Source organism: Poromitra crassiceps (genome assembly GCF_964638095.1).
Source record: "Poromitra crassiceps genome assembly, chromosome: 20".
In the NCBI taxonomy this organism is placed as follows: Eukaryota; Metazoa; Chordata; class Actinopteri; order Beryciformes; family Melamphaidae; genus Poromitra; species Poromitra crassiceps.
This window is the reverse complement of record NC_139637.1, coordinates 15264055-15278600: the sequence shown is the minus strand read 5'-3', so window position 1 is coordinate 15278600 and position 14546 is coordinate 15264055. Positions and strand designations below refer to the sequence as shown.

At 46.1% G+C, this 14546-nt stretch overlaps 1 protein-coding gene across 1 annotated transcript in view; it reads left to right on the top strand.

Annotated features, from left to right (window-relative positions):
* Window positions 1-13767, top strand: part of LOC310794764 (copine-9-like) — a gene marked incomplete at its 3' end in the record, with an annotated part of 156220 nt that extends 142453 nt beyond the window's left edge. The window contains exons 19-20 of the mRNA XM_083656800.1: window positions 4021-4094; window positions 13585-13767. Of these exons, the coding sequence (XP_083512926.1) occupies window positions 4021-4094; window positions 13585-13767 (257 nt within the window). The remainder of the gene's footprint in view (window positions 1-4020; window positions 4095-13584) is intronic.
* Window positions 13768-14546: the final 779 nt, after the last annotated feature.

The window sequence follows — 14546 nt, the reverse complement described above, 5'->3', positions numbered from 1 at the left end:
GTGTGTGTGTGTGTGTGTCGGAGTGTACACGTGTGTATTCTCGGGTCTGTGCATGCAATAGTGTGTGTGTGTGTGTGTGTGTGTGTGTGTGTGTGTGTGTGTGTGTGTGTGTGTGTGCATGTGCGTGCGTGCGTGTGTGCTCCTGCTCTGCTCTCTCAGCAGGGTGTGATGACTCAGTGTGCTGGATGGAGTGTTGTTTCCTACTTGGTTAGACAGTCGCGACTGGCCGGACTGGTAGTGAACCCAGTCAGGCATGGCTGCGCGGGTCACAAGGTCAGGACCACTTAGTATAGCACCACAGAGTCAGTCAGAGTCCGTTTATTTCCCATTTGCAATATAACATACAACATACCGACAACATATAAGGTAGTTTAAAGAGTGAAAAACGTTTTAATAACACTGCAGACGAGTAGACTACCCGGAGTAAGACACTGGAGCACTCATTCCGTCTGCATGTTTATTGTAGGGGGTGACTTTATTTTTCAAAGGAGTTATTGGCACATCCAGTTCTCTCTGGTGCAGGGGCGTTGGAAAGTATCACTTGAGTCTTGAAGAAAGTAGGTCCTGCACACTGCTCTTGCTCACCATGACCATTTATTTTATTCATTTTATTTTCCCCCCAATATGTTATTTTCAACTTTTTGAATAACACACGAACAAGAAAAAAACAAACGCAACATACGTATATGATCAACATTCAGTATTACGTCATGCTACCAGTCGCATAAGGTGCTTACATGCTTGTAAGAGACACTGTGCCCGGGGATCCCACGCACGGGGTCCATGAGAAACCAGCCGGGCGAGTCACCCGTCGCCCCCCCCCCAACCTCAACGAGGTAGGCCAGAAACGGGTCCCAAATAACCAAACATTTCTTAACACCTTGACTGCCAGCGACGAGTGTAGTCGTCAAACACAATCCAGCTGTTCACTGCCAGCGACGAGTTGACTCGTCCAAAAAAATCGATTTTTTTTTTTTGACGGTGGGATGTGCATCGAACCCTTTTACATCTCTTATATAGGTATTGGACGTGTACAACGTGTACAACCCATTCCACCGACCCACTAAGTGGTGACAAGGAAGGAGGAAGGCAAGCAAAAAGCAGTGTGACTGAAGCCATTCTCATGAAGGTGGATTGGCGAAGGCGCTTTCGTTTTCGCGTTGATTGCTGGCGGTGCGGCATTGCAGATTTGCATAGTGGATTGCGGGTGGGACACACTTTGAAACACGCAGCATACATATGACCAGAATCGCAAAAGCTTCATCAAAGCCCTCAACCAAAACTCCAAGAAGCGAGCGAGTCTAACCAGACTTCCTCAAAGAGCGGCCGCACAGACAGGCTCACACCCGCAGCAAAGCAATGAGACTGGTGACAAGCGGGGACTGCCCCCTAGTCCGACACCAAATTGGAAACAAATCCCATTCTAAAAGGCTTTTAGAATGGGATTTTCAACCCATTCTTTTTTGTTTCTTTTTCGCTATAATTTAGAGTAATTTAATTTCTATTCAGAAATTTATTTGAGAGGTCGAGAGTATGAGAAAGTGCATTTGCAAAGGTAGGAAAGTGCTTGTGACATGGCGCTGCAGCCAAAAAGAACGCCCACAGGAGGGAGGAGTTGAGCAGAGGGAAGTTTACTGCTGTTATGGAGGAAATTACTGTTCAAAACTATTGTTTAGGTCTTACTGATGCCAAAAATGAATGGTTAAAGTGACTGTTCTATCGAATTTCACAAAAAGCCGTTTATCTCTAAATATTTTTTCTGATGCTGAAACCATGCTGTATTCAACTGCTAATGCTTACATAACTACTAACTCTACAAACTAACTCTTTTAGACAGAGAAAGCACACATTCTATTAGTTCTTTTTAGATGATTGGTGTTCACGAAGTCGTAACAGAAGAGAAACCTCGGCTCTTGTAAAATGAGCCTAGAATCCTCAAAAAAAACCCTGGCAGAAGCTATCTACAGCAAGAAAAAAACGGCTGGCAGTCAATGTGTTAAGTGAGTCGGTCCTCAGGAACCTGAGTCTCTCCATCCGTATAACAGAGGTCATATCCGTCAGCCACAATTGAAAAGAGGGTGAAGAGGGGGACTTCCAATCTGTCAGGATGAGTTTCTCGGCAACAGTTGTCCCCCTGTGTCAGAGACTGTTGCACAGCTGTAGGGACGTTCTCCGAGACTCGGAGCAACCAAAGATGGCGAGTTCTGCCTCCGGCTGAATGGTTATTCTATAGGCCTTAGAGTTCCACTCAAATATTTTTGGGCCAGAATCCCGTTAGTGAAGGGCAGAACCAAAAGGCATGAGATAGTGTGCTCTCCGACATTGACACCTGTCACACAGTGGTGAGACAGAGGTGAAGATCTTGTGTAATTTCTGCTTGGACTAGTGGAGACGGTGGGCAACTTTGAATTGGATCAGCTGGTGTCTGCTATTAACTGAGCAGAGTTGTACAAGCGACAGACTCCTCTCCCGTAAGCATCAGCATTTATTGATCATACACAGATGCTCACTATTTATTGATCACACACGAGTGGGATCTACTTTCTTTAAGACTCAGGGGGTGACGTTTTGACAGGTGTCTGTCTGCCTCAGAGTCAAGGAGAACAATGAAAAAGGGGCGGGTGTATATACCCCTCCTACACAGTGATGTCACTGACAGCCATTTTGAATGATAGAAATGGAAAGAAAAAATATAAGAAAAATCATGGCATCCATCAAAGTGAATGTGAAGATATGAATATGAAAATATATACAATACATAATAATAGCACTCGTGTGTCCCCTATGGCAAAGCAAGTAGCCTAGGCTAATTCATCATAGCACTATGAAAGTGGGAGCATTACATCATCCATCCAACAGATTCACATATTTATTTACAAATATTGACATGTTCTATCTAGATATTGACTTCCACATAAAGACAGAGCAGGGGACGAGAAAGAGATCATCGGAGGAAGCAGGAAAGAAGCATGGTTGGTCATTCACTTGCTCAGAAGATGCAGCATTGAGAGTGAAGATCCAAAAAGCTTCCCTCTGCAGTCATTTATATGGCTTGGTCTGACACATGCACATTTAGGCCACAGGGGCATTTCAACATAATAGATGACGAGGGTGGAGTTACAATTAATCAATGCTTTTATTTCATATTATTTGGTGCCATTGAGGGGGTGATCAAAGAATTTGGCTTGCGTGGTGGGTTGGAGCAATGAGTACAACAATGGCCACACAACAATAGAAACCAGCAGGGGGCCCCCGGTTTGAAGTGCATCGTTTTAAAGGTTTTTAAAGTTTGAAAGATCCTGGACGTGTTAGTTTGGACAGCAGGCGGACAGGCGACATGTGTTATGATACAGCTGCAGCCAGGAGACGTGACAGAGTGGACCAATCACGTGCATTATTGACAGCATGGGTGTGTGTGTGTGTGTGTGTGGGTCGGTGTGTGTGTGTGTGTGGGTCGGTGTGTGTGTGTGTGCGCGTGTGTGTGTGTGTGTGTGTGGGGGGGGGGGGGGGGTCAGTGTGTGTGTGCGTGCGTGCGTGCGTGCGTGTGCGTGTGTGTGTCTATCTGCCTGGCCTTATCGCCTGTGTTTGTCATTTTGACTTGGCTCTGCACTCTATTTTTGTCTGTCTTTTTCCAGCTCTAAAACCTCTGGCCTGTCACCTTCAGTTTCACACTGTCAGTTTGTGTGTGTGTGTGTGTGTCTGTGTGTGTGTGTGTGTGTGTGTGTGTGTGTGTGTGTGTGTGTGTGTGTGTGTGTGTGTGTGTGTCCAAAATGTCAAAATGATACGAAGTATAAATGTCTTCAGTACATACGCTACTCTGACTCTTCCCCCGTGGAACATATCACCCTACTCTACATGATGCTGTCCGTTCCTTTCCTTCACTCACTCTGAAAAAACACAATGGAATGTTGCTGTACCTTCTCCCCCTCTCTTTCTTTCTTTCTTTCTTTCTTTCTTTCTTTCTTTCTTCCTCTGTCTCTCATTTCCCCCCTCTCTCTGTCTCTCCGTGTCTCTCTGTAGCCATGGAGGAGTTGGATGGAGACGAGGTCAGAGTGTCCTCCAGGGGACGTCTTGCTGAGAGAGACATTGTGCAGGTACTCATCATACTGCTGGAGACTAGAGCTGGGTATTGGTTCAAATTTCAAGAATCGATTCGATTCCGATTCACAAGGTTGCGAATCGATTAATTTCGATTCGATTCGATTCGATTCGATTCGATTCCGATTCAATCAATTTTCAATATTGATTTGGTTAGTGATACCAAAACGTGGTTTTTGAGCTGTACCCTGAATTACATGACTGTCCAGTTATGTAACACAGGGGTTTCCAACCAGCCAAGTAGATACATGGGGAAAAAAAGTTGCAGACCTGTTGTCAATTTTAATGGTTTTAGTTACACATATATTTACTCACCACGTGGTGACAAAGGGTAAATAACAGCCTTTTCATCTGTCAATAAAGACACTTTCACAATTATGCACAGTGATTTGATTTCAGCCTATATCATTTCTAAAAGTAGATATTAATAATGATCAAACATTTCGATTCATGTAGCCTACAGTATTTATGTTTTTGTTTCAACTACAAACATAATTAAACGCCAACTTGAAACTATGTTTCAACTACCACACACAGCACAATATTTTAGCCTGTTTAGTAAAAAAAAAAAAAAAATTAATAAAAAAAAAAATCGATCTCTGGACATATGAATCGATAATCGAGCATTAACACATTAAGTGCCAGAGACGACCTAACTCGTCTTACATAATCCAGCGCTTAAGTGCCAAGGACGAGCTAACTCGTCTTACATAAACATTTTTTTTTTTTGACGGTGGGACATCAATCAACCCCTTTTACATCTTCGAGATAACTATTTGGAGCAAGAGCATGTGTGTAATCTATTTTACCGACCACTAAGTGGCGACAGATACAGAGAGAAGCCACAGCCACGGGACCCGTAGCAGCCGCCTCCCGCGGAAATGGCTTGGCGATTTTACAGTCAGAAGCCCGGACACACACACAGAACGGACAGAGATCTCTTCCCCCCAGAGCCGCGCAGCAACGCGCGAACACACACACACACACACACACACACACACACACACACACACACACACACACACACACACACACACACACACCGCGGGAGCAAGCCATTCAAGGAAATGGCTTGGCGATTTTACAGTAATCCATTTCAGACTCGTCCCCGCACGCAGGCAAGCAGGCAGGCAGGCACGCAGACAGACAGGCAGGCAGCACAACGCGCTTCTGACACGCCCGCTGTTAGGAGGAAGGAGGAGAAGACACACGGAGGGAGGAGTTTGAATGAGAGGGGTGTTTCCTGTTGTTATGGAGGAAATTACTGTTCAAAACTATTGTTTAGAATGTCTGACGGTCTTACTGATGCCAAAAATGAATGGTTAAAGTGACTGTTTCACAAAAAGCCATTTATCTCTGAATAAATTTCCAGACGCTGAAACCATGCTGTACTCAACGGCTAATATCTACATAACTACTAACTCTGCAAACTAACTCTTTTAGACAGAGAAAGCACACATTCTATTAGTTATTTTTAGATGATTGTTGTTCATGAATTCTTAACAGAAAAGAATCCTCGGCTGTTCTAAAATGAGCCAGAATCGTCAAAAACACCCCTGGCACAACTTACCTACAGGAATGAAAACATGGCTGGCATTCAATGTGTTAAAATGAAAATCGATTAAAAATCCGAGAATCGATTTTTTTAACCCAGCCCTACTGGAGACAACTCCTGACACCTTCCTATCAACAGCGGCAGCACGGGGGAGTAGTCCCAGGAGGAGGCTGGGTTACATGCACAGTGTAACGCACCATAAGGCCACTACCGTTCCCCTTATTTTGATTAATTACTTGCACATGTATTTAGTTAGTCCCATTGAGATGAACCATCCAAAGCAACAATGTACAAAATACACTCAGTCACATAATAAGAGACACAAAAGTGCAATTCTCTAAATGCTCCAAAGTCCATCAGTCCAATATCAAGTGAGCAAGCTCACAGGCGCAGAAATGGTTTTAATCTTAATTAAACCAGGCAAAGACAGTTCCTTATTGGTTCTGCCGCAAGATCCAATCATCATCAATTTAAACTTACCCAATGAGAGCAGCTTGGCTTTTAAATCGGCTTGCAGTGAAGAGGGTGCAGAACACACATCAGAGACGGATGAAGACAGCTCTGCTGGTGAAGAGGGGGCAGGACACACATCAGAGACGGATGAAGACAGCTCTGCTGGTGAAGAGGGGGCAGAACACACATCAGAGACGGATGAAGACAGCTCTGCCTGGTGAAGAGGGGGCAGGACACACATCAGAGACGGATGAAGGCAGCTCTGCTGGTGAAGAGGGGGCAGGACACACATCAGAGACGGATGAAGACAGCTCTGCTGGTGAAGAGGGGGCAGGACACACATCAGAGACGGATGAAGACAGCTCTGCTGGTGAAGAGGGTGCAGAACACACATCAGAGACGGATGAAGACAGCCCTGCTGGTGAAGAGGGGGCAGGACACACATCAGAGGCAGATGAAGACAGCTCTGCTGGTGAAGAGGAGGCAGAACACACATCAGAGACGGATGAAGACAGCTCTGCTGGTGAAGAGGGGGCAGAACACACATCAGAGACGGATGAAGACAGCCCTGCTGGTGAAGAGGGGGCAGGACACACATCAGAGACACACATCAGAGACGGATGAAGACAGCTCTGCTGGTGAAGAGGGGGCAGAACACACATCAGAGACGGATGAAGACAGCTCTGCTGGTGAAGAGGGGGCAGAACACACATCAGAGATGGATGAAGACAGCCCTGCTGGTGAAGAGGGGGCAGGACACACATCAGAGACACACATCAGAGACGGATGAAGACAGCCCTGCTGGTGAAGAGGGGGCAGGACACACATCAGAGACACACATCAGAGACGGATGAAGACAGCTCTGCTGGTGAAGAGGGGGCAGAACACGCATCAGAGACGGATGAAGACAGCTCTGCTGGTGAAGAGGAGGCAGAACACACATCAGAGACGGATGAAGACAACCCTGCTGGTGAAGAGGGTGCAGAACACACATCAGAGACGGATGAAGACAGCTCTGCTGGTGAAGAGGGGGCAGAACACACATCAGCATTTGCAGCTTTATTCTTTACAGACACGAGAACACAAACAGGGAGCACACACAGACACAACGGCCTCCTACACACAAACGCACTGTCTGCTAATGGAGGAGGCGGGGCCAGTCAGCCGAACGTACGAGGTACGATGACGAATGAGTGCTTTCCACTCGCGAGCAAACTCGGATGCTCTGCGAGGCGCGCTGTCTAGACTTTGGGAGGGAGGCATCTGCGTATAAAAGATTGCCATAATCAAATACTGGCATATAAGTGGCTGTTTCGTTGTGTTGTTGCAACAGAAAAAACATGACTTCCTACAATAAACTCCCACTTACAACTCATTCTCATCCCTAAGTACTGAAAAGATAATAGTAACATTTTTATGGTGTCTTATGAGACACATGCTGTATTTGATAGACCTATTACATTACTATGTTTTAAAAGTGTGTGTGTGTGCATGTAGTATTTGTAGAAACCTGTTAGGCCATGTTCAGACTAGGAGGCCAAATCTGATTTGTGAACTTTAATGACCTATTAATGATTCTATCCAGATTGGTTTTATGAGTCTGGACGCTCCAAGTCTGATTTGTGTCACTTGTCCCAAACCACATATGGAGGTAGTTTCCAATCTGCTTTCGACTTCAGTGTGGATGCGCTGATCACCCAAATCAGATTTGAGAGTGTCTTTTGCAGGGGGGCGAGGACTTGAAGAGCAGAGAGCAGACATGCAAACACTGCCAGAAACATTGTATGTTGGCTCATTGGCTCCTTGCATCTGGACACACAGATCCGACTTGAACACTTGCCCAAATCAGATTTGTGGCAGTGCGGACACACTCCCAAATCAGATTTGGGAAACCAATCAAGATAATGATGATGAATGACTTTAGCAGCAAATCGGATTTGCCTGTAATGTGAACATGGCCTAAAAACCTGAAGTTTGAGGATCAATTTCTCCTATCTGATACTGCAGTGACAATGCAGTATCAGATATTCACATTCCTCTCCCACCAGGTTGTCTCACTTATAGCAGTAATTACATAGTAATCCCGTATGATTCTATCGGATTCCCCTTAAAGGGATAATTCAATTTTTTTTAAGTCTAGCCCTATTTTGCTTCAATTCGCTTGCCGAGAAAGAACTCTACCAATCAACATCAACATCGGTAAGTAGCAAATCAGAATCAGCTTTTTTGGCCCATGTATGTACACATACAAGGAAATTGGCTCCGGTTCGCTTAACTCTTAATTAAAAATTGAACTAGACTTGAAAAAAGTGAACTATCCATTTAACCTGACTATGGTAATAATTCAGCAATGCTGTTTGTGATGGGAAATTAAATTTCAATCAATATTTCTATTTTGGTGCATTCTTGCATACTGTGATGATTATTGATGCCTGCTCCAGCTCATGAAAGCAAAGTCAATTATTTTCCTGCTGATATAAATGACAGTCACATTGCTCCCATGGTATTATCACAACCATCAAATCCTGCACAAAGTTGTTCAGCAGTGAATCCTGAGAGTGACAGAGTGAATCCTGAGCATGACAGAGTGAATCCTGAGCGTGACAGAGTGAATCCTGAGCGTGACAGCAGTGAATCCTGAGCATGACAGCAGTGAATCCTGAGCGTGACAGCAGTGAATCTTGAGCATGACAGAGTGAATACTGAGCATGACAGAGTGAATCCTGAGCATGATGGAGTGAAACCTGAGAGTGACAGCAGTGAATCTTGAGCATGACAGAGTGAATACTGAGCGTGACAGAGTGAATCCTGAGAGTGACAGCAGTGAATCTTGAGCATGACAGAGTGAATACTGAGCGTGACAGAGTGAATCCTGAGAGCAACAGAGTGAATCCTGAGTGTGACAGAGTGATTCCTGAGCATGAGAGAGTGAATCCTGAGCGTGACAGAGTGAATCCTGAGCGTGACAGAGTGAATCCTGAGCGTGACAGAGTGAAACCGGAGCATGACGGTCATAAACAGATAAAGGAGTTGTAAACATTTGCATATTACAGCACAGCTACAGCTCGAGTCATACAAGTGCTGTGTAACTCATGTAAGCTGATAGACTGTAGGTGGGTTTCCATCCACCTGTTTTTATGCGAAATTTCAAATTGTGCATTAACATCCTGAGTGGAAACCCCAGAAAATTCCATAAAACCTCCAAATATCGCAAAAAAAAATTCACGCTTGGGGGAGGCGGAAAAGTAGGGTGTATCGATAAAAGGAAATGCGATAAATGCAGTGGAAACAGCTTTAGCGAATCTGTAAGCAAACTCCATTAAAAAAGATGCAGTTTTAATGGAGGAAGACAGCGGGATAACAGGCGACTCACATCCAGAATTGGCAGAAGAGTGGCGTCTGGTAATACATTTTACGTACCTCTGTATAAACTTTAAATTAATGTGATGTTTTTCATAGCGAGACAACGGCATGCACGTGTAACGTTAGCAGAGGCAGACAGCAGTGCGCTCTCCATCACCAAGAGCTTTCCATCATGATTTCCTCCACTTCAGTCTGAATATCAGGCTAGGATGTTTTCTCTTACCTCACATTTATTCTGAGAACGTGGTTAATTTCCCTCATTTGAGGGTTTGACTGGTGTCTGGCAATGTTTTAATCAAGTCAATGAATTGCCCCTCCTCTTCATCATTCCTGATATTACGCATAACGGTAGTGGGTGGAAACGTGCAAAATATTGCATTTTCTTTTGTCGACTTTCTGAAAATTCGATTAAACGTTGTGATACCTTTGGATGGAAACCCAGCTAGAGACTCGTCTTGACCCACATTCTTCAGTGGCCAATGCATTAGGTCCACCTTTAAAGTTGAATGTTTAATTTCATGTTTTGTCTTGCTTTATTTAGCTGTGACTCCACAGAGCTGGCTGCACAAACAAAAAGTCTATAATAAAGTGGCCCCTGCTGAGTAAAGTCTCATCTGCCGCTCAGTACAATTAAAATCAGAATATGGGTGTGTCTTAATTGTAAATTGCAATATCCACATGCTGGGTATGAATATTGAAAAGATGTAAGAGAGAATTTTAATAATCCTCATGGGGAAAAGTCTGTCCTACTGTGTGTTTCATTCAGAGATCAAGGGCTGGTTTATCCTGACAAGGCACAGTTTAATGGAGAAGGTAGCGTATAAAGGTAGCAGCCAGATGATCAGTCTTCATAAGGCAATTCACGGCATACTTTCATGTTATAAATTCTATTGCCCTGCCTCAAACGCAAGGAAACTTTCCAATTAGACTTTGCAACATCAGCGAAGAAGAACTTCCCCCACATCTGCTAAAACAATTTCCCCAAACTAGCCTATACAAATTGTCAATATGGAATCCTATTAATTTTAGTACAGCCAGTTATTTCTGGAATGCAACTGAAATCACTTTTACCAGTAGGACAGAGCTCCGGGCGTAGTTTAGCTATAGCTAGCGATAATGTCACTACTGCAGCAGAGCAGTTTGATGGTTGGTAAATTAACTGGCTGAGCCACTGTGTGAATAACAATGACACGAGTTAATTTACACAAAGCTAGTTATGTTCATACATTTCTTATCATCTGTTTTGAATGAACATTTGATCATATGGCAAAGTGTAACGTTAGCTGCAATAACATGGCGTTGCCTTGGAAGGCTGTCTGCCTCAAACCAGTTATTACCGTCGCCTCACAGCTCGAAGGTCCTGGGTTCGATTCCCACCTGGGACGCTGTGAGCGCTGAAGGAATGCGTGCCCGTCCGTCCGCATGTCCTCGAGTGCCCACCGCCCGGGTGGGGTCGTCAAAAGGGCCTTTCTGTGTGGAGTTTGCATGTTCTCCCCGTGCCTCCCGGGGGTTTCCTTCATATAGGAACCCCCTTCACCAAAAACATGCAATATCCTGGTTGCTGATGTGGTGCCTCCTCTGGTCGTTAAGGGCGCCTGTTCGGAGGGAGGGGAACTTGTTGGAATAGCGTGATCCTCCCACGTGCTATGTCCTACCGGTGAAGCTTCCCCTGTCAGGTGAAAAGAAGCGGCTGGCTAACAGCCCATGTCTCGGAGGAAGCATGGAGCCAGTTTTCGGCTCTCCCCAGATCGGCAGAGGGTGGAGCAGCAACCAGGATAAATAAATTAAAATCACTAATGGGGGATAAAAAGGGGAAAATGGTGGTGGGGGGGCAGAGATGGGAAAAGTACACATATTCTTTAGTAGAGTAGAAGTAGAAGTACAGTTACTTGTGTAAAAAAAGACTGGTAAAAGTAGAAGTACTGATTCAACTTATTTGTTGTAAAAGTTAAAAAAAAATCAAAGGCTCTGAAATGTAATCAAGAAAGTAAAAAGTATTTCTACCAGCTGTTTCTGTGCAAAGCTAACTGAACCTCACAACATTTTAAGATAACTAGAATTTTTGCATGCTCAATTCTAGGGTGGGGACTCTGGAGACGATGAACCGAGCACACACGGACACACAGCTCTCCACTTATCGTAGGATTGGATATACAGTAGGTGGTGTATGCTGATGGTATTTAATCTCTGGTCCTGGATTTGTTTGAAACACAGTCACTGAAGAACTAAATCTAGGAAATTAAAATAAATAAACGGGCAGTCCTTCAAGTCAGTTTCGGTAGAGCACAAAGTCCTTCATCACTTGTGTTAGTGGGAGGGAGTGGACTTGGTTCACGCGATGTATGCCCAGCGCTTGGCGAATCCGGATCCGACACACGTGGGCCAGACTGGGAGGACATCTCTTGGCCTCCAGAAAGACCCTGAGTGCCTCGGGATCCGCCCTCTCCTCCAGCTGTCCCTGCTCCTGCGTCACCAGGGCCGGGTCGGCACCGTGGTCCAGGAGCAGCTGGACAAAGGCCGCCTGGCACCTGTTATGCAGCACCACCTCCAGCAGGCGAGAAGCCACGTCACGCGTCAGAACGCCAGCGGCCTGGAGCAGCAGGCGGAAGCAGTCCAGGTGGTTGTGTTCAGTGCTGATGTAGAGAGGAGACCTCTCGAGGTGATCGCTGTCCATGTCAACAGCAGCACGGAACCTGATGAGTTCCTGCAGTATGTCCAGCTTTCCCGCCTTGGCAGCACAGCAGACCACGGTGTAGCCGAGTACCTTTCTGTTGGGGTCGGCCCCGGCTTTCAGGAGGACCCGCACGCAGTCCAGGTGACCGCGAAACACGGCCGAGTAGATCGGTGGGTAGTATCCGTCATCGGCTAGGTCTACCTGGGCTCCGTGGGTGATCAGGTAGGCGACACAGGCAGTGTGACCCTGCCAGACTGCATGCTTCAGAGGGGAGCCATAGTAGTACCTCACAATCGTCCTCTCATTGATCTGCCTTCTGAAGCGCTCCTCCTGCAGCAGGGCCCTGAGTTTGAACAGGTCTCCTCTGTAGGCGGCATCGTGGAGCTGTCTGTCGCCACGCTCTGCTCGAGCAGCCATTCCTTCAGCTCTGTCAGACTGCATCTCAAATGGAAGGCTTTATTGAAGGGACAATTTGTGTCGAGTGACATCACTAATGACATCACTCACTGATGACATCCCAATTTCTCGAGTGATATCACTGATGACATCACTCACTGCTGACATCACTATCGCTCAAGTTACATCACTGATGACATCGCAATTGCTCGAGTGACAATGATGTAACTAAATGTGTAAAAGTTAAAAAAAAGTTGTCAGAAAAATAAATACTCAGTAAAGTACAGAAACGGACCTGAAAATCCTACGTAAGTACAGTAACAAAGTATTTGTACTTAGTTACTTCCCATCTCTGGGCTGGGGGGCATTTGATTCCTTATACATGTAGTGGCTTCTTAGCATTGTTACTGAAACCAATACCACCGCTAGCTACATCGCAAACTTAAGCCATTTGAGCCCCTTGGTTACCCACATTAGGGCTTTTCACACTACATGCTATTAGCCCGGAGCTATCCAAGCCCTGGGCTAAGACTGAGTAGGGCTAAGATAGCCCCAGGCTAACTTAGCCCCTTTTCACACACGCATTGTTAACCCAGTTTAACAGTGAGTGTCTCATTGTTTCCTTGGCCCCGTCTCTGGCCCCGTTTCACACTGGCAGCAGGGCCAGCTAGCCAGGGCTCAAGTCGGGCTTAGCCCACTTTGGAGTGGGCCAGGATTGTGCAAGTCTGAAAGCTTTCTTAGCCCTGGGCTAACAGCTCTCTTAGCCCCAGGCTAACAGACTGACTTAACCCCGGCTAAGTGTAGCGTGAAACGCCCAAAGCATCCGCAGAAGAAAAGTAATCAACTAAAATCCATAATGTCAGCAGCATGTCCCTTTAAGTCTGTGTCAGAATCAAAAGGAAACATGTTATGTTGCTTTCCTCCTTCCTGTGTGCCTTTACGGTTTTTAATCGGTTTTCACGACGACAGTGACATAATTATACCATGTATTACAGTAACATCAAAATAAACTACCGTATCTTCTCCCCCCGCCCCCCCGCTGCAGTTCGTTCCATTCCGAGACTACATCGACAGATCTGGCAACCAGGTGCTGAGCATGGCCCGGCTGGCGAAGGACGTCTTGGCCGAGATCCCTGAGCAGCTGCTGTCCTTTATGAAGAGCCGAGGAATCGAACCGCGCCCCGCCCTCTCCTCCTCCTCGCTGCCAGAGCTCCACCGGCACATGTGATGCCCTCCAACCTCCTCCCCCTACCGTAGCATCCACTCTCACCTCATCCCATATATAGTTATTACTTGTTGTTTTTTTCCAAAAGAGCAGAGAGATCCACACCCCGTGACTCGCCACTCACTTCCTGTATGCTTACCGGTTCCAGAGCGAACATCTGAGGCTGGCGGGGCACTCGTCCACGCCTCAGCTGCTGTCTGTCCTTCCTCATCTCCACCCTCCTGAAGGCCACAACAGACTCGTCCGTCAGAGCCTCGCCCCGCCCTCCCCGTATGACGGCGGGCGGAGCGCCGTCATGCGGGGAGGGGGGCGCCGTCGGCTGACGGGGGCTGCTCGAAAATGTGACTCAGCGGCGACGATACGTGCGTGACGTCAGCTGCACGAGAGTTGTGATTGGCCGTCGCCTTGGGCCTGTAACAGAGATCTCCGAGGTAGTCCGCGGAGACCTGATGTGATTGAGTCTTTACCGTCCTCATCGTCGTAAAGTCGGCTTCGAAGCATGACGTTAGATTATAACGAACTAGTTGTGTGGCTTAGCCTTCCCAAATGTTGAGGGTCGTTTTTTAGAATTTAATACATAGAATTGGGAACGTTACATTCAATTTCATTCAGACTGTCTGGCACTCAATCGCCGCCATTTTCCCACGGAGCTTCCACAGGAGGAGGGAGGGTGTACCCACATGGAAAGAATCTATATGAACATATATGCAACTATATGCAACCTATATGCAACCTATATGCAGCATATATGAGCATATAGGCCATATATATGCCGCATATAG